The 21,164-nt window shown below is 42.8% G+C and overlaps 1 protein-coding gene across 1 annotated transcript in view; it reads left to right on the forward strand.

The window, feature by feature from the left end:
• Positions 1 to 21,164, forward strand: part of pde10a (phosphodiesterase 10A) — a 565,280-nt gene that overhangs the window by 135,187 nt on the left and 408,929 nt on the right. Inside the window, exon 2 of the mRNA XM_068044845.1 lies at positions 9,134 to 9,262. Coding sequence (XP_067900946.1) covers positions 9,134 to 9,262 — 129 coding nt within the window. The remainder of the gene's footprint in view (positions 1 to 9,133; positions 9,263 to 21,164) is intronic.

A 21,164-nucleotide genomic window follows, 5' to 3' on the forward strand; every position in this document is an offset into this window, starting at 1 on the left:
TCGAATGTGAGAATGGAAGCTGAACTAGGAGTCACCAAAGCTCAGCATCACTTGGTTCAAACTCACACAGCAATGGAGTAGGCAGATGGGAATTGAAGTTGGAAGTTGTAATATAGACATAAAGTGCTGGAAATACTCAGCATGTCTGGCGGCATCTGTGAAGAGAGATATAGAGTTAATGTTTCAGGTTTGTGACCTTTCATCAGAACTGGCAAAGGTTAGAAATGTAATAGGTTTTGAGCCAGTAGGAGGGAAGAACAACAAGAAAAGGGAAGCTCTGTAATAGGGCGGAGGGCAGGAGAAATTAAATGACAGAGATGTCACAGAACAGAGGCAAAGGGAGTGCTAATAGTTGTAGTAAAAGACAAAGCATTAGCCCAGAGAGAGTGTTGGTAGCAGCATAATGAACAGCTCCTGTCCAAAAGCATAAGCATGCAAAACAAGTTTAAGACAGGCACATACTTAAAAAATAAAATAAAATAGAAAAAGACAATCATGCTCTGAAATTGTTGAACTCAATGTTGAGTCCAGAATGTTGCCTAATCCGAAGATGCGGTGCTGTTCCTCTAGCCTGTGTTAAGGTTCACTGGAACACTGCAGCAGGCCAAGGACAGAAATGAAGGCATAAAAACAGGGTGGTGAATTAAAATGGCAAGCAATTGGAAGCCCGGGGTTATTCTTGCAGACTGAGTGGGAGGTGTTTTGCAAAGTGGTCACCCAATCCGTGTTTGGTCTCCCCAATGTAGAGGTGACGACATTGCAAGCAGCAGAAATGTGTGCTTGTTTGTGGGATCTGAAAAAGATTGTTTTAGTTTTACTGACATTTAACTTGAGGGCATTTTGACTTCAAATCTTAAATGTTGGATAGACATTGGATGATGGCAGTAGCCCTGGAGGGGATGGAGAAAGCAAGAATAGAACTGAGTTTTGTTGGTACATACAGAAAACTGACTGCTTCTAGATGATGTTCCTTGGGTTAACATGTAAATGATGAAGAAGGAAGTAAGGATTGAGCTCTGGCGTGCATCAGAGATGACCATGCATACACAGAAGGGAGACCTTTAGAGATGATGGAATGTGTGAAGCTATCTAGGAAATAACTGTGCCACTGATGTGGACTGTCGAGGAAAAATGCATCCAATACTGATTTTAAAAAAAAAAGCTAGATAGATGTTCTAAAAATGCTCCTGAAACCATGTGTGCTAGAAAATGATTAAGAACATAAAACTTTAATTCATCCAGAATCTAGTGCTGTCTTCTCCCTACCTTATCCATAATGTAACTTATTCCCTGTCATTTCTCTTGTCTATCTTTATGCATCGGTAATCCAAAGTGAAAAACAGCATCCTGACCATTTCAAGATTAACTACTATCAGTCATCCAGTTTATTTGCATTACTTTGATGTAGTCTGCATTGTAACAATTCTGTGAAAAAACTTGAGGCAACATGCTGAGGAAGAGGGTCCAAGGCAAATCTTCTAGCAATCTACTCAATAGGTTTTTAGTTTTCTCTTGAATCTTCTATTGATCTTCAAACCCTTGAACCATTTGAATTATATAGCTAGGCAGGTCAACATGGCATAAGCTCAGACTCTTAATCAACAAGGTTCAAGTGAACATAATGGTATTGTTGGCATGATGTATTAGTTTAATATTGTAATTAATAAAGTCCTGTATATTTACATGGCCTGACAGAGAACCAATTTTGTGCTCTGGAGTGTGAGACAGATTTTCTTTTCTGGAGTATAATTCTAGCTGAATCAGTTAATATTGAATTGTATGACACTATTAAAGAGATGGCTGAACCTATTTGGTATGGTATTGAAGGATCTAGGAAAAGTGCAGATAGATACGATTGAATGTTGCGGAGACCATGGTTTTTAAGCTGATTGGGTAATAAAATTGGTATATCAAGGCTGTAAATTTCATGACAAAGTTAGATAGGTAATTTGGAGTTCTGTTTGATTTACTCTTGGAGACAGGGAAACACTTCATCTGTAGGAGATAAAAGTGCTTTGCATACAGTCCATGATAACAGTGGATTATATCCGGTCTCTGAAAAGAATGGACTTTGATATCTTGCATTTTTTATTACTTAAATGGTATTTCTCAGCTGGAGCAAGTGGACAATGGGCATCTCTCCATTTGGACCAAGGGGAGGAAAATGCCAGTGTAGTGTTCAACACGGTACTGTGGGTATTTCCTGACAAGTGGTCAAGAGCAACAGTGGGAGATAGTTAGGAGCAAGCTGCCTACACCTCCAGTTCTACTGACTGTGAGGGGATGTACAGCCTGGAAGGGAAGGATTAAAAAGGTGTTTTCTCTCATAAAGCGAGTAAGTAGCCTTGAACCCTCCAAAAAGTTGCAGAATCTAGAACATGGGAACGCAGTCTCAGAATAAGGGGTTGATCATTTATGACTGAGATCAGGAGAAATTTCTTCACTCAGTTTGTGAATCTTTGGAATTGTCTATTCCGGAGGGCTGTCGATGCTCCATTGTTGACTTATTTAAGGCTGAGAGAGACAGATTTTTGGTTTCAGGGAATCGAGGAAAATGGAGAGTGGACGGGAAAATGGAGTTGAGGCAGAAGATCAGTCATGATCATATTGAATGGCGGAGTAGGCTCAAGGGGGCGTATGGTCTACTGCTACGTATGTTCTTAACAATGCCTGTTCTGTCTATGGTTCTAAGTTTCATACAAAAATATCCATAATATAGCATTTTAAATGAGCTTTTTCCACCGTCCCCCTTTCTGATTTTTTTTTGACTGCCATTTTTTCAGTAACTGAAATTTTTAATTGCCAAAATTAAAAAAAAAACTAGCTAAATTGCTTTTTGGACTCACTGGACCAAATGGCCTCCTCTGTGCTGTAACCATTCTCTGATTCTATTCTATTCTATAATTAAGGGCCTAAACAAAAGCTTTAAAATGATCGATTTCACAATGGCATTAAATTTATCCATTGAAGCGTCTTTTGGGTATTTAATGGCATCATTAAAATTTTTATTTAAGGCTTTAGGTTCTCCCTAAAGCTTAGCATTGACTTAATATTTTTGTCCACAGCTGTGACTCTGAGCTGATTGTGAATTGTGCTGTTTGTGCATATGCAGTGTATCTAGTTTCACTGGATGCATCAGTACCATTGAGTCAGCATTACCAATGAAATATTTAACTTGACTTATAAAACTTTTTGTCTAGTGGCTGAGGGCGAAGGCCTGCACTGAAGGCTGAGAGGTGATTTGATAGAAGTACTCAAAATCATGAGGGGTCTGGACAGAGTTGATGCGGAGAAACTGTTCCCACTCATGAAAGGATTGAGAACAGGAGGGCACAGATTTAGGGTAGTGGGTAAGAGAAGCAAAAGCGACATGAGGAAAAACTTTTTCACGCAGCGTGTGGTTAAGGTCAGGAATGCGTTGCCTGAGAATGTGGTGAAGGCAGGTTCAATTAATGCTTTCAAAAGGGAATTAGACTGTTATATGAAAAGGAAGAATGTGCAGGGTTACGGGCAGAAGGCGGGGGAATGGCACTAAGTGAATTGCTCTTTTGAAGAGCCAGTGCAGACACAATGGGCCGAATGGCCTCCTTCTGTGCTGTAACAAATCTCTGATTCTGTGAAGCTGCTTCTGTTTGATTAGTGCTAACACACTTGGAGCTCTGCCTTTACCAGGACGGCTGCATTTGTGATTTTGTCCTGCTAGTATATGCCAATAATGCCCGCAGAAAGCGAAGATGGAAATTGTTCAGCTTCTTTTCCTGGTAACTAAGTTGCCCATGTTTCACAGCCATACAGCAAGGTGCTGAGAACACAGGCCTTAAAAAACACCCAGTAAACTAAATTAAGTGATCTTTCACCTCAACGCCTCAAAAGCACCCACAGCCCTATGATCCGTCTTCAGGCCATAGTTCATCTGTGTTGTCACAAAAACGTGCTCTGTCGAATGATGATTTTAAATCCACCAACTAGAAACCTGAATTGAATTTTTTTTAAAAAGGTAAAAGGTGATTCGATGCTGGCAGCTAAAGATGGCCACCCTAATTTGCATCGCTGTATTTTCCACATTCCAATGCATTGAGACGGAGGTGGCGTGTCTGCACAGACCCATCAAGGACAATGACCTGGGGAATCTGAGTGAACCACCTATCCTGCTCCCATTAACAGGGCATCAAGGCCATTACTTGATTATTCAACCAGTAGAGATGAACCACTGAAACCTAACCACTTGAACAATGGGACCCTAGCTGTGGGAAGAGAATTCCTAGACATGGACTGATTAAGTTGTAAGAGAGAATACACACTAGTAACCACCATGCTTGAATCACTGGGTGACAGTCATGTGACAGGTCCACCATCGATGTTCTTAAGTTGGTGTTTTCTCTGCCTCTGACTTGTTCTGGTAGCCGCAGCATTTCTGTGGCTGGTCCAGTTCAGTTTCTGGTCAATGGTGACCCCCAGGATGTTGATGGGGGATTCTGCAATGGTGATGCCATTGAATGTCAAGGGGAGATGGTTAGATTCTCTCTTGGCACTTGTGTGGCGCGAATGTTACATGACATTTATCAGCCCAAGCCTGGATAGCGTCTAGGTCTTGCTACATATGGACATGGGCTGTTTCAGTATCTGAGGAGTCACGATTGGTGCTGAACATTATGCAATTATCAGTAAACATCCCCATTCTGACCTTATGAAGGAGGGAAGGTTATTGATGAAGCAGCTGAAGATGGTTGGGCCTAGGACACTACCCTGAGGGGCTCCTACAGTGCTGTCCTAGGACTGAGATGATTGACCTCCAGCAACCACAGCCATCTTCCTTTGTGATAGGTATGACTCCACCCAGCGGAGAGTTTTCCCCTGATTCTCATTGACTTCTGTTTTGCTAGGAATATATGGTGGGATGAATGGGAAACAAACATGGCACCTCAAAATAGTTAAAAAGTCAACCGTGTCTGACCTATTTCCCGCACTTCTACCCTCATCCCTTTCCCTCCCTCCCAGAACCGCGACAGGGTTCCCTCTGTCCTCTCTTTCCACCCCATTAGCCTCCACATCCAAAGGATCATCCTCCGCCATTTCCACCACCTCCAGCGTGATGCCACCACCAAACACTTCTTTCCATCCCCTCCCCTGTCAGCATTCCGAAGGAACCGTTCCCTCCACGACCCTGGTCCACTCCTCCGATACCTCGTCCCCTTCCTATGGCACCTTCCCATGCAATTGCTGGGGGTGCAATACCTGCCCTTTTACCTCCTATCTCCTCACCATCCAAGGCCCAAAACGCTCCTTCCAGGTGAAGCAGAATTTACTTGTACTTCCTTCAATTTAGTATACTTTATTCGCTGCTCACAATGCAGTCGCCTCTACACTGGGGAAACCAAACGCTGCTTGGGTTACCTCTTTGCATGAAAGCATGACCCCGAGCTTCCAGTTGCATGCCATTTCAAAACCCCTGCTTTCATGCCCATGTTTCTGTCCTTGGCCTGCTGCATTGTTCCAGTGAACATCAACGCTAGCTCGAGGAGCAGTACCTGATCTTTCGATTAGGCACTTGTGCAGTGAACATTGAGTTCAATAATTTCAGAGTATGACTGGCCTTTTTAAATATTTTTCTATTTTTTAAACCATGTGCTTGTTTTTCAAGTAGACAGAGCTGTTCATTATTCTGCCATTAACACACTCTCTGTACTAATGCTTTGTCTTTCACCACAAGCATTAACACTCTCTTTGCCTTTGTCCCATGAAAGCTTTGTTATTTAATCTCTCCTGCCCTGTGCCGTATCACACACCTTCACTTTTGTTCTCTTCCCCACCACTCCCCCACCTTCACTTGCTTAAAACCTATGTCTTTTCTGACCTTTGCCTGTTCTGATGAAAGGTCACAGACCTGAAATGTTAACTCTGTTTCTCTCTCTACAGATGTTGCCTGACCTGCTGAGTATTTCCAGCACTTTGTTTTTATTAAACAGTTTTTCTTAAGGGGTTTGATTAGATGTTTTTATAGTGATTGCTTGTTCATTCTTTTAATGGTTTAAAAATCAAAATTTTCTGAGGCTTCATAAAGGAAAGAAAATAAGCAATAGTTGTTGCTTGACTTTTCAGTGAAGCACTTAGCATGTTTTGCGCTATGTATACTATGCACCCTATGGACAATTTGCCAGATGCTATACTTTTAATTATGTAGATCACCCTACAAATTACTTTTCATGAAAAGCACATTGCAGGCAGGGGTGTTCTTGCAGAGAGGATATTTCATATGGTTTATTGAGTCAGTGTGGAAGCCATAAATGCTTTTTTAAATTGGTGTATGGTACATCAAATAAGGAGTTTGTTTATGCGCATGCAGTGTATAAAATTAATCATTCTCAGCGCGAATACCTTGCAGGCAAATTAGGCTATTTTACAGGGTAATAGTTCTAATTCCTGGGTGAAGCCAGTACAAGCGCCTTGTGAATGTAAATCAAGGCATAAAAATTCTGTTCGAGTAAATTGCAGTTGCATGATTCTGATACCCGGACAACATCTCCTGTTTCAGTGTCGAGGAGAACTATAGTGAGTTGCCATCAACATTGTTCAGCATTATTTAGTTGGCAGTTAGACCTTAGGAACATTGAGCCTGCTCTGCCATTCAATTTGATCAGGGCTGTTCTGCACCTCAACTCCATTTACCCGCCTTTGTTTCATATCCTTTACCTAAGAAAAATCTATTGATGTCTGCTAGCTTTTAATGATTTGTGTATTAGCACTCGACCTCTTGCTCCTCTGTGCTTCCTAGTTTCTCAACATTTAAAAAAACATCCAACATTTCTTTCCTGGGTCGAAAGAGGATGACCTCACATTTGCCTATGTTGAACTCCAATCTATTATAGTTTTATCAACTCATTTTTAATCTGTGTACGTCTCTTTGCAGCTTCCTGCTCCAATCTGCACGACTTGCTGTTCTTATTAACTTGGTGTCCTCTGCAAACCTGAGATATACAACACTCTATTCCTTCATCCAAGTTATTAATGAATATGGTGAAAAGTTGGGGCCCTAGATACAGATCCATGGGGAATACCACTTGTCAGATCCTGCCATCAGATACATTCCCATTGACCATTGAGACTGGAACATAGGAACAGTAGTAAGCCACTTAGCCCCTCAAGCCTATTCTACCATTCATTGAGATCATGACTGATCTGTGAGCTAACTTTATATATCTGCCTTTGCTCCATATCCCTTAATACCTTTGGTTAATGGAAATCTATCAACCTCGAACTTAAAATTTACAGTTGATCGACCGTCAACTATTGTTTGCGGAAGAGTGCCCCAAATTGCATCCACCCTTTGTGTGTAGAAGAGTTTCCTAACTTCATTGCTGAAAGGTGTGGCTCTAATTTTCAGGCTATGTCCCCCTAGTCCTAGATTCCCCAACCAGGAGAAATAGTTTCTGTCTACCCTATCAGTTCCCCATAATATCTTGAAAACTATGATCAAGTCACCTCTTAATCTTTCAAATTCCAGGGAATGCAATCCTAGGCTGGGATTTTATCTGGACGACAGGAGTGTCAACCACTCACTGAAGCGCAGGTGAGAGCCTCACGTCGCCTCCTTTGGGGAAGGCTCGCCAAATCAAGTGTTAGTTAGGCACTTAAGTGGCGAGTCTTCCCCAGGATCAAGGATCCTGGTGACGGAAGTTTCACCCTCAGAGCTGTCAGCCAATTGGAGGCCTGCAGCTCTTGAACTGAACAGTGCCACCACGGAGGAGGTAGTGGCTGCTGCCGGTACTGGGCTCACTGGAGGTGAGGGACCAGACCACAGGTAAGTCAAGGTGGGAGGGGTTTCGCAGGGTGAGGGTAGTGGGGAAGGGGGGAACAGGGGGATCAGCAGCAAGGGCTGTGGGATGGCTCCCGGTGGGGCCCCCCCCCCTTCCCAATGATGGGTCCCTAGATCAGGGACTATGTGCCTTTTAATGAGGGACCTCCACCATTAATTGCCCACTTAAAAGCCTCAGTTGGTGGCCGGGTGGAAAGGCCGTTCATAGGCTTTCCTGCCCCGGACTTAATTTGGGTGGAGGCGGGAAGGTGGTGGGGACCCCAGCCCACCACCATCCCACCATCTGCCTCCAAAGTCACTGTGGGGGAGATCATAAAATTCCCCTCCTAGTTTCCATTTATGTAATTCCATGCTTGAAATCGATCAGTATTCAGAGTGTGTTCTGCCAAAGCAGCACAAACCAATTTGGGAAACAAACTTCAGTCCAATATGTCAATAGTTGATTGTAGCCCTGTTTCAGGGTCTATAGGGTAGATTTTCCTATATGGATGACTGTCGGGCGCTGCATACCTCAGTTGTGCTGTGCTTCGCAGAGGAGGAAGGAAGTGATTCATGTGACTCTGTCCCGGCTCATTTGCAAGGCTTGGTATACTCCTGAGGCATCCCCATCCATTGGCCGGACTTGGTACTGGAAAGCAGAACAGGAAAGTGGAGGATAGCTGTAGGCCTAAAATACTTGCAGCTCCAATCCCTGCACTGGCCTTAAAAGTTAAAAAAGAAAATTCAATACTTGCCTGCAAATTCTTTGGATTGTATCCAGGATCCCTGCACAACCTCCACTCCGCAGGGCATGTGTTACAAGCTCTTGAGCCAGGTTTTTTAAAACATCCCTCAGCTAAGGCACCTACCTCTAGGCACTGGTTCCATAATGTCAATTTGGGAAACCCAGGAATCATGAGGCAATGCAATGAGGATGAAACCCTGACTTAATTGGTCTCCATCGCTTTTTCCTCCACACTGTGCCTAGGGAATGTCGAAGAGGAAAAGTCACCCTTATAACTTGTGACTTTCAAAATGGTTCATGACTTTTCCATTTTAGAGCTACCTGCATACAATTTTTGATCATGCAAGTTTGTAGCTCCATAAATAATAATTTTGTCGTGTAGCATGCATACTGATTACTTTTGGAGTTTCATTCTGTCTTTTAGTTTCCCTGCAGTGGTCACCCTACTCTGTGAATTTCTGTTGACCAACCAGGAATTTGTATGGTCAGGATGCAGCCCCTGCAGAAATGGTCTACAGGGTATCTATTCCAGATTTTAAGCAAAGCTTCAGGGAGTGCCTGCACTTTCTTACTCTTACTGTCTTTTACCTTTGCAGGTCTGACAGATGAAAATGTAAAGTCGTACCTATCCCTTCATTCCCATGTACTCGACGAATTTGTGGCAGATAATGTTAATGTTGAAACAGTGGAGAGATGGCTGATGAGAAAACATGGCAGACAAGACAGTAAGTTTACTGCTCAACTCTAGTTATTGAGCTATATTTTTGTATAATCTACAGTTCATTTAATGAAATGTCTTAATTAGCACATGAAGCTAAAACATTGTGCATACTATATGCCCTACATAGTTGTTAGTACTAGAAAATGTAGACTTGTACAGTCTAGTTGTAATAGTTGTATTTCCACTTGCAAACCTGTGCTGTTTGGGTGTAAGCACTAATGCACTGACTCTTGGAGCTTAATACCTAGGTTTTTGTTTCCTTTAAAGGCAAGATTTTCGACATGGAAGGAAGTAGTTAATAAAGAAATAATTACATTTGAATTATCATAATGGAAAGCCACTCGAACCTTAAAACGTGTGTTTTTGAGACATTAAGAGAAATTATGTATATCAATATACGTTGAATCAATCTAGATTTTATGTGGCACTGCACTCGTGGCATGAAGGCTTTTGCTGTGCACCATTTTCCTCTATTTTCTCCGTATCTGTTTACTCAATATGGATTGAGCAATAAGCAAAAATATGAATGAAAAGAATTTTCTCCATGTAATTTTACAGAATTTACTTTCAAATCCAAGACAGTGCTTACTATTTGCTATCACTTTGCTTTTTGCCTGTTTCTCCCCTTTATCGCTTTATTGTTTTTATTTTCCTTGCTGCTGTACTTTCCTTATTTGGTGTCTCTGTTTTCTCCACTGGTTTTTCTTTACTTTTGCTTTGAGACAGCGAGCAGCAACAAAATAAATACCAAAATAATCTGGAAATTTTAGTGACCACTTTGCAATCTTACCAGTAGAATAAAAATTCTAGAGAAATGAAATCAAAGCTCTTTGTGAAGAATCCCATTGAATTGGGAGCGCTGCTGTTAGCATTTCATTTTTTTTCTGTGCATTGTTGTCTAGTATTTCCTACATTTTTTTCTGGAGCAAGTACTTTCCATTTAATTGGATTTCTTTTATATATTTTCAGAAGTTAATTCAACAGGGGAATTTTCTGCCATCTCATTTCTGATTCTGTGCTTGCTAGTACAAATGGTTTTATGTGCTAGTTAAGTGTATATTGTGTTGTAATTGTATTCAGGTGGTAGGCATTAACTGGGGATTCGCTTGTTCTCCTATATAGGGCAGAAACTGATTGCTGGGTTTGAAGGTTCATGGTTGTAATTTGTGTCTCTGTAAATAAAAGCTTGGAAATGTGTAAAGATTAGGGTCCCGTTCCACCCTTCATTTCCTGGCTAACTGGAGTAGAATACTATTAAAGCATTGCAGTGTTTGACAAAATATTTTTTATTTTAGTTTGTCAAAATGATGGAAATTTGAAGTAATTTAGCCTTTGAGAGAATATTTCTGTATGACCAATTTGTTTCTAATTGGCTTGAAGTCAACCTGTCTTGTTTACATAACTGGGGTGTATTTTCTATGTGGATCATTTCGACCATTCGTTGAAACTTCGGCAGAAGAGCCATGGAAACTCTAGGAAGATGGCACAAATGCTGTTTATCGCCAAAGTTACAGTGGACGATTGCAAGAAATCCTATGGCAAATCACCCTGAGCTATATATTGCTGGTTTCCTCATCATAGAACTAAATCTGATGGGTGTGTGCATATTCACTTTTGTTCTGACAATATTACAATGTTAGTTTATTTTTGGATGGCTGCTGAATTACAGATAATAAAAGCAAAATACTGTGGATGCTGGAAATCTGAAATAAATGCAGAAAGTGCTGGAAAAATGCAGCAGGTCTGGCAGCATCTGTGGAGAGAGAAGCAGAGTTAACATTTCAGGTCAGTGACCTTTCATCAAAACTGGCAAAGGTTAGAAATGTAATAGGTTTTAAACAAGTAAAGTGGGTGTGGAGGGAAAGAGAGCAAAATGTGTGATAGGACAGAGGGGTGGAAAGATTAACTGACAAGGTCATGGGACAAAGAGAGTGTGATAATGGTGTGATGAAAGACAAAGCATTAGTGCAGAGGGAGTGTTAATGGCAGAATAATGAGCAGCCCTAGCCAAAAGCACAAACATGAAAAAACAGTAGGCAAGCACATGGTAAAAAAAAAAGATGGAACAAAATAAAATAAAAATAAAAAAGGGCCAGTCAGGCTCTGAAATTATTGAACTCTGTGTTAAGTCCAGTAGGCTGTAGTGTGCCTAATTGGAAAATAAGGTGCTGTTTCTCGAGCTTGTGTTGATGTTCACTGGAACACTGTAGCAGGCCCAGGACAGAGATGTGGGCATGAGTGCAGGGGGATGTGCTGAAATGGCAAGCGACTGGAAGCTCTGGGTCCTGTTTTCAGACTGAGTGGAGGTATTCTGTGAAGCGGTCACCCAATCTGCGTTTGGTCTCCTCAATGGTCTCTCTCCAGAAGCACCGCCTCACCTTATCTCAAAGGTGCTGTTCTGCTCCGCAGTTTCATTTCATCCTTCGTCTTATCCAACGCATTAACAAAAAACTTTTTTTCTTCCTTTCAAGTTTAAGGCATGCAAGCTCCAGCAGCTGATGGAGCCTAATGCCCCTCCAGATGCTTCTTCACCTTTTGTGCTTTTAGGCTAGGGCTGCTCATTATTCTGACATTAACACTCCCTCTGCACTAATACTTTGTCTTTCATCACACCATTAGTACACTCTCTTTGCCTTTGTCCCATCACCTTGCCAGTTAATCTCTCCGGCCCTCTGTCGTATCACGCACCTTCCCTTTTGTTCTCTTTCCGCCCACCCGACTTTTACTTGTTTAAAACCTATTACATTTCTAACCCAGTTCTGATGAAAGGTCACTGACCTGAAACGTTAACTCTGCTTCTCTCTCCACAGATGCTGCCAGACCTGCTGCATTTTTCCAGCCCTTTCTGTTTTTATTGCTGAATTACAGATCTTTGGTATATGTGTGCTAGATTTCACTTGGGCACAGTGCAGATTTTATTTGCATCCTGCCATTTTGGTTTCTCATTTCCACTTCTCCCCACTATATTTTATCATTCAAGAGGCCTGAGCACTGGTGAAATGCAACCTGTTAAGACTGGTATGTTTGAATGCCAGCTGAAGTTTGGTCTTGAACTTGTCACCTTTTGATTTGGAGTTTTGTCTATAGACTGCTACCTGTTGCTGGACATTAATAAATTAAATTCTTGAATTCTTCCTTCAAGCAACATTGACAGAGGTTCACCTTGTACAACAGTCTAATTCTGTACAATTCATGACCTTTTCAAAGCAGTTTTTTCTGCATCACTCTAATAATACAATATACAGATTGGCTTGGGATGATGCACATTTATAATAAAGGAGACTTTAAGTTCAAAGTTGAAGTTTATCTGGCATTTAGAGTCATAGAGCCATTTACAGCATAGAAGGAAGCCATTCAGCCCATCAAGTCTATGCTGGCTGTCTATGGAGTAATCCAATCAGTCCCACTCCCCCACTTGATCCTGTACCCCTGCAAGTTAATCTTACAGATTCTCATGCTTTCTTAATCTGTCATTTATTGGCATTAAAACGGTAACTGCCTCTTTAAGCACTGCGACATCTACAAAAGATTTTCTGGTTTTGGCATCAGGTCAAAAGCTGAGGATGTAAACATTGTAATTTTCACACAAAAGATTTGTTTGAAGTCATTGCCAAATTTGTTAGATGTTTTAGATATATTGCACTAGATATGCATTGCATTCATCCTACCCAGCCTGTGTTTTAATATTCACAAACTGACAACATTAGTACGATAACCTGGAATGACTACATAAATGGAGCAAATGTGTATCAAAGTGTTTTCATAGTCTTCAGTCTTTAAGGTCAACATAGCTTAAATAAAAATTGCAAGTGTTGAAATTGCAGTGCAGGTGAATCAGCATGAGGAAGATAGGCCTAGATTTTGCCGTTAGTGGCAAAGCAAGGGTGCCCGCCATTGACCTCGAAGAAAACTGCCCACGAAGATCTAGTGGTCTCTGTGGTGGGGTTTTCCCCTTTCCTGATGGCAGTTTTAATCTGATGCCAAGTCAGATGGATGTCTTGGAATCAAGCATGCAGTGATCATGATGGAGAAATTTGACATTCCACAAATATAAAATTAATTTTGAGGGCCAGTGAGGGTGTTTGGCAGTAATTATGAAGTTCTTGACCCCGGAAGTGCAGAAGGTTTTAGTTTAGACAGGCATCATGATCGGCGCAGGCTTAGAGGGACGAATGGCCTGTTCTGTGCTGTCCTGTTCCTTGTTGTTCTTTGTTAATTACTTCAAAATTAATTATGAGATTCACTAATGTCCTTTAGGGAAGGAAATCTGCTGTCCTTACCTGGTCTGGCCTACATGTGGCTCCAGGCCCACAACAATGTGGTTGACTCTTAGATGCCCTCTGAAATGGCCTAGCAAGCCACTCAGTTGTATCTAACCGCTACGAAGTCAATAAAAAGGAATTAAACCGGACGGACCACCTGGCATCGACCTAGGCACCGGAAACAACAACGGCAAACCTAGCCCTGTCGACCCTGCAAAGTCGTCCTTACTAACATCTGGGGGCTTGTGCCAAAATTGAGAGAGCTGTCCCACAGACTAGTCAAGCAACAGCCTGACATAGTCATACTCATGGAATCATACTTGACAGACAATGTTCCAGACACTGCCATCACTATCCCCGGGTATGTCCTGTCCTACCGGCAGGACAGACCCAGCAGAGGTGGCGGCACAGTGGTATACAGTTGGGAGGGAGTTGCCCTGGGAGTCCTCAACATCGACTCTGGACCCTATGAAGTCTCATGGCATCAGATCAAACATGGACAAGGAAACCTCCTGCTGATTACCACCTACTGCCCTCCCTCAGCTGATGAGTCAGTACTCCTCCATGTTGAACATGACTTGGAGGAAGCACTGAGGGTGGTGAGGGCACAGAATGTACTCTGGGTGGGGGACTTCAATGTCCATCACCAAGAGTGGCTCCATAGCACCACTACTGACCGAGCTGACCGAGTCCTAAAGGACATTTCTGCTGGACTGGCTATGCGGCAGGTGGTGAGGGAACCAACAAGAGGGGAAAACATACTTAACCTCGTCCTCACCAATCTGCCTGCTGCAGATGCATCTGTCCATGACAGTATTGGTAGGAGTGACCACCGCACAATTGTTGTGGAGACAAAGTCCCGCCTTCACATTGAGGATATCCTCCTTCGTGTTGTGTGGCACTGCCACCGTGCTAAATGGGATAGACTTCGAACAGATCTAGCAATGCAAAACTGGGCATCCATGAGGTGCTGTGGGCCATCGGCAGCAGCAGAATTGTACTCAACCACAATCTGTAACCTCATGGCCCGGCATATCCCCCACTCTATCATTGCCATCAAGCCAGGAGGCCAACCCTGGTTCAATGTAGAGTGCAAGAAGGCATGGCAGGAGCAGCACCAGGCGTATCTCAAAATGAGGTGTCAACCTGGTGAAGCTGCAACACAGGACTATCTGCGTGCCAAACTGCATAAGCAGCATGCGATAGACAGAGCTAAGCGAGCCCATAACCAACAGATCAGATCTAAGCTCTGCAGTCCTGCCACATCCAGCCGTGAATGGTGGACAATTAAATAACTAACTGGAGGAGGTGGCTCCACAAATATCCCCATCCTCAATGATGGGAGAACCCAGCACATCAGTGCGAAAGATAAGGCTGAAGCATTTACAACAATCTTCAGCCAGAGTGCTGAGTTGATGATCCATCTTGGCCTCCTCCTGAAGTCCCCAGCATCACAGATGCCAGACTGTAGCCAATTCGATTCACTCTGCGTGATATCAAGAAAATACGGAAGGCAATGGATACTGCAAAAGCTATGGACCCTGACAATATTCTGAAGATTTGTGCTCCAGTACTTGCCGCGCCCCTAGCCAAGCTGTTCCAGTGCAGCTACAACACTGGCATCTACCCGCAATGTGGAAAATTGTCCAGATATGTCCTGTACACAAAAAGCAGGAGAAGTCCAACCTGGCCAATTACCGCCCCATCAGCCTACTCTCAATCATCAGTACAGTGATGGAAGGTGTCATCAACAGTGCCAACAAGCAGCACTTGCTTAGTGACGCTCAGTTTGGGTTCCAACAGGGCGACTCAGCTCCTGACCTCATTACAGCCTTGCTTCAAACATGGACAAAAGAGCTGAACTCGAGGTGAGGTGAGAGTAACTGCCCTTGACATCAAGGCAGCATCTGACTGAGTATGGCATCAAGGAGCCCTAGCAAAACTGTGGTCAATGGGAATCGGGGGAAAATCCTCCGCTGGCTGGAGTCATACCTAGCGCAAAGGAAGATGGTTGTGGTTGTTGGAGGTCAATCATCTGAGCTCCAGGACATCACTGCAGGAGTTCCTCAGGGTAGTGTCCTAGGCCCAACCATCTTCAGCTGCTTCATCAATGACCTTCCTTCAATCATAAGGTCAGAAGTGGGGATGTTCGCTGATGATTGCGCAATGTTCAGCACCATTCGTGACTCATCAGATACTGAAGCAGTTCATGTAGAAATGCAGCAAGACTTGGACAGGATCCAGGCTTGGGCTGATAAGTGGCAAGTAACATTCGTGCCAAGCAATGACCATCTCCAACAAGAGAGAATCTAGCCATCTCCCCTTGACATTCAATGGCATTACCATCGCTGAATCCCCCACTATCAACATCTTAGGGGCTACCATTGCCCAGAAACTGAACTGCAGTAGCCATATAAATACCATGGCCAAGACAGCAGGTCAGAGACTAGGAATCCTGCGGCGAGTAACTCACCTCCTGACTCCCCAAAGCCTGTCCACCATGTACAAGGCACAAGTCAGGAGTATGATGGAATACTCTCCACTTGCCTGGACGCGTGCAGCTCCAACAACACTCAAAGCTCGACACCATCCAGGACAAAGCAGCCCGCACGATTAGCACCCCATCTACAAACTCCCTCCACCACCGACGCACAGTGGCAGCTGTGTGTACCATCTACAAGATGCATTGCAGCAATGCACCAAGGCTCCTTAGACAGTACCTTCCTAACCCGCAACCTCTACCAACTAGAAGGACAAGAGCAGCAGATGCATGGGAACATCACCACCTGCAAGTTCCCCTCCAAGTCTCACACCATCCTGACTTGGAACTATATCGCCGTTCCTTCACTGTCGCTGGGTCAAAATCCTGGAACTCCCTTCCTAACAGCACTGTGGGTGTACCTACCCCACATGGACTGCAGCAATTCAAGAAGGCAGCTCACCACCACCTTCTCGAGGGCAATTAGGGATGGGCAATAAATGCTGGCCTGGCCAGCGATGTCCACCTCCCCTGCATGAATAAAAACTCAGTTAGACCTTACTCAACAAGGTATAACTTTTCAAGGGTTTTTAGAGTGTGAGTTTTCAGCATATAAGTGCACGTTTTCATCAAATCATGATTGCAGTCTGTGGGATCCTCTTACAGCGCACCCAGTGGAGGAGCGTAGATTCATTGATAGCTTCTGGATTTCCGCATTCTGCGCATGCATGGACCCCTGAAGTTGCTGTCCGTTTCAGTGGCGTAATGACAGCGAATGCTGACAGTTTTATCATCAATACCACAGCAAAATCCAGGCCTTAGTTTTAACATTTTGATTGTCATTTCACAGTTCCAGCATTTGCCTTTTTTTGATCTCTGCACTGATTTATTGATTCTGTTTTTGTGTTCCTACTGATATAAGAATGCTCGCGTTGAATTAAAAGTTGATATTCTAAGAGGGATATTTGCTTGCAGCAAAGAATGTTGATTGATGTAATGCTGAGTTTGGTATCAAACAAACTAATTCAGAAAGCTAGTTTGTCAAACTGAGTGGCTTCTCTTTTCAAAGCTCCTGTAAGTGGTATTGGATAATGGCAGCTGGCCAGCTCCGGCTCCTCTTCTGTTATGATATGTGAAAGCTATACCTTAAACTGGAATGTATAAAAAGCTGCAACTAACCCAGCCTGGCCAAAATGGAGATATCAATAATGTAAGTCACCCAAAACTGACTATATAGTATATTTTATAACAAAGCTTTAAAAATAATGAGAGCACCTACTTTGAGCCAGACTATAAGTACTGCATCATCTCACACTTACTGACATTGAATTCTGGCAGCCACTTTTTAGCCCATTTCCTCAACTTATCAATATCATTTTGCAGTTTCTTTTGGTCTTCCAAGGAATTAACCATATTTCCTATTTTGGTATCATCTGCAAAAATTATTGAAGTATATCATGGTAGTGTAATGTTTGTCAATGGACTAGAAACCCAGAGAAAATGAGTTCAAATTCCATCATGGTAATTTGAGAATTTTGAATTTTTTAAAAATAAAATTAAAAACTAGTGTTGATTAAAGCGGCCATGAGGTTCTAGTTGTCATTTTAAAGAAAACACTTGTGCACTAATGATCTTTAGGGAAGACAACCTGCTCTTGCCCTATCTGGCCTACAGGTGATTCCAGTCCCACTATGGTGGCTGACTCTTAAGTACTCTCTGATGTGGCCTAGCAAGCCACTAAATTACATCAAACATCTGTGGTAGGGGAAATTTTAAAGTCTTTTTATTAAATGTGAAATTACCATGTATTTAGATAAAGAAAATATAGTTAGAAGTAGTCAACATGGATTTCAAAAAGGAGTAAATACAAGAAATGCTGGTAATACTCAGGTCTGGCAGCATCTGTGGAGAGAGAAGCAGAGTTAATGTTTCAGGTCAGTGAAATGTTAACTCTGCTTCTCTCTCCACAGGTGCTGCCAGACCTGCTGAGTATTTCCAGCATTTCTTGTTTTTATTTCAGATTTCCAGCAGCTGCAGTATTTTGCTTTTATTTCAAAAAGGAGTAGTGTGCTTGACAAATTTCATAAAATTCTTCAAAAAGGTGGCATGCGTGACAGATGGATGAAATACAGTGTACTATTGTAATGATTAAGGCACTGTTTTTCTCTAGTTCCACTTCTCCACAGGTTATAACATATATTTAAATGTGTACCCAGTTACCGATGCAGCCAATTATATACTCTATCTATTTTAGTTTCAGAATAAAATCTACCAACCAGGTTTCTTTAATAAACAACAAAAGTATTAATTTATTGTAAAACAAGACTTAGTCTATAAAGATGCAAAGCTTTAACAGTTTGAAATATGACAGTAAATATATATATTCCCTTCTAAATATCCAACACACACACACCCCGGTTAAAGGAAAAATAAAGATGCTTTAGCCAAAGTACTTGATAGTTCTTGACGAAAAAGAATAAGATATGTTCCAGATGGCATACAGTCTGGTGTCTGAGTACATGTAGATGGTGTTACGACCGACCGCTGAAGTCAAAGCCCCCAATCAAAATATACGATTCTGATTGCGGTGGGAGAAATGCACTGTTGATTCAGTCCCGTCCCTCCACAGATTGCCTAACATATTTTAAACTTTCCAAATTAAAGACCCAACTAAATGTACCATCTATTAACTCCCAAATGAGGTTAATCAAACCAGGTGTCTTTAGATCAACAAATTAACTGTTTAATTAGAAAAACTAAATTCTTAAACACTGCTAAGATATAAACAACATTTAAAATAGAAAAATTAGTGTCTTTGCATATTTACGCTCCTACCGAAGTGAAATCTTCCAATGTGGAAGGTCCAAGGTTTCTTGAAGTTATCTCAGTTGTCCAATGGGGGAAAAAGTTCTTCAACAGTAGAAAAGTCCATAGTCTAATTCAGCAGTTGAATTGATGCTGTTCTTTTCCAGCGATGAGTTTTAGCAATTACAGTTCAGCAGTTAAAGGTATCGGTTATTTTCTTTTAAGAAATTAATTTGGCTTGACATCAGAATTCTGAGAATATAATAAATAGGGTTTAAATAAACTGAGAGAGCGCTCTCATTTCCTTTAGTATATGCTGGTCCAGCTGTCTGTGTCTCAAAAGCCAGTTTTTCAGCAAGTTTCAAACTTCAATTGGCAACAATGTATCTCGTGTCCTTGGGCCTGAGTGTTTCCTACAGCAATGAGAATGCATCCTTTGACTCAGTTGCTGGAGCTTGTTGCCTTAAAGCAGTACTGCTCCTTTTCCAGCCTTAAAGGCACACCGCATTCTTCCCGGAAAACAAACTACAGGATCATAACGGGTCACTGGGATCTTTTCAGAAGCAGTTTGTTCCGATGTCAAGAGGAAGTATTCCAAATGCTTCTCGGGAGAAATGTGGCATCAGGCCGTACAACTATCACACACTGGATTTTTTTGTTGTTGCAGGGTTTCTCAGAGGTGGAGAAAAGATGAGCTAGGTGTTTCTTACAGCAAGCTACAAACCCAACTCATTCAAAACAGTATTCAAAAATGAAACCTGCTCTGGAGCACCATAAATCTTGACATGTCACTTCTCTTGTAAAAACTCCTATAGTCAGAAGACACCTGTTTACTTAGTTGAAGACATGTGACGTCCAGTAAATGTTTTTAAACAGTCCTTCCGGTGATCCTTTAAAAAAATGCGTCCGTGGAATTCCTTCAGTCTCAAATGAATCATTCTCCACAATTCTAAAACATGAGTCCTCAAAAAATATTTTAAAAATAGAAGCACTTTCATAACAGCATAGACTTTAGGAAAGCCATTGACAAAGTCAGCTGGAGGCGGGCAGTCAATGCTTGGCAGTGATGTCCAAATCCCATGATTGAATTTTTAAAAAATACACAGTGAACAGCACTGGTTACCAAGGGACACCATGGGCTGGATTTTCAGAGTGGAGGCAGGAAACAGGAGCCTGGTCTAGTTTTTGGGCTGAAACCTGTCACCTCTCGGAAGCTGATTCAGATTGCAATTTTCAAGTCTGAAAGCCTTAATTGGTATGAAGATGGTTTTCCTGTCCTCTTAGAGTCAATGGGATTGAAAATGGCAGTGAGTCAGATCAAGTGTAGGGCTCAAGTAGACTTCCACAGCAGCCATCATTGAGGCTGCTGGTTGTCTTGAGGGAGAGATCTGCTTTCCATAACACCAGCGGGAAGCAAGCTGTCACAGGGGAGCTGGAGGCCCGGCATTAAGGGCAGGGCAGACTCTTGCTTCATCGATGGCCATCTGGATCTAATGCTGCAGTTGTGAGGGAGAGGAGGGAGGACCTCTTCCCAGAGGGTGGCAGGAGGAGGTCACCTCATTGTGCAGTAGGAGCACCTTTCTGTTCAGTGTTCTCCCCCTCCACTCCGCTCCCTCTTCCTCCTCCTCTCTTACCTCCTGCTCTTTCCCCAATGAGCTGTCTCCTTCCAGTGCCTCTCTGTCCTCAAGGTCCATATCTCCCTGGAGGGCCATGCTTTGGAGAGTGCACAGACCATCACAATGGCTGAGACCTTTGCAGGAGGGTATTGGAGGGTGCTACCAGACTGATCCAGGCAGCGGAATCGCATCTTCAGAAACCTGATGGCCTGTTCAATGATTGGCTGTTGAGCAGGTGGCATTGGTTGTTTTGCCTATGTGCCTCTTTACTCGACTCTCATAGAGGGGTCAGTCGCCTTCAAGGGATTTCCCATGTCCCCTTGGATCCATCCATGCACTTTGTGGGATGGTGTGAAGATCTGAGGCAGCCTGGACTGAGGCAAAGGATGAAGGAGTCATGGCAGCTGCCAGGAAAGCGAGTGCAAACATAGAAGAAGCTCTTGTGGTAGTGGACCATTTGTAAATTGAGGGAGTGGAAGCCCTTCCTGTTGATGGATCTCACTGGCTGGATGCTTTGATGGCCACATGGGTACAGTTGATGCCCTGAACCTGAAGGAATCCATCGATGGCGTCAGAACCCAGTACTCTCTGTTCCAGCAGAGGCACATCTGTCAAAGTGGGTGTGGTCCCTGCCCTCTTGAAAAGGGCATCCTGACCTGTTTGATGGCTTCATGAGATGCCAGAGCTGATCCTTGGAACGACCAGGTTGCATAGAAGTTCAGACAGCTACAGATAGCGGTCTGC

The sequence above is a fragment of the Heterodontus francisci genome, chromosome 13 (genome assembly GCF_036365525.1).
Source record: "Heterodontus francisci isolate sHetFra1 chromosome 13, sHetFra1.hap1, whole genome shotgun sequence".
In the NCBI taxonomy this organism is placed as follows: domain Eukaryota; kingdom Metazoa; phylum Chordata; class Chondrichthyes; order Heterodontiformes; family Heterodontidae; genus Heterodontus; species Heterodontus francisci.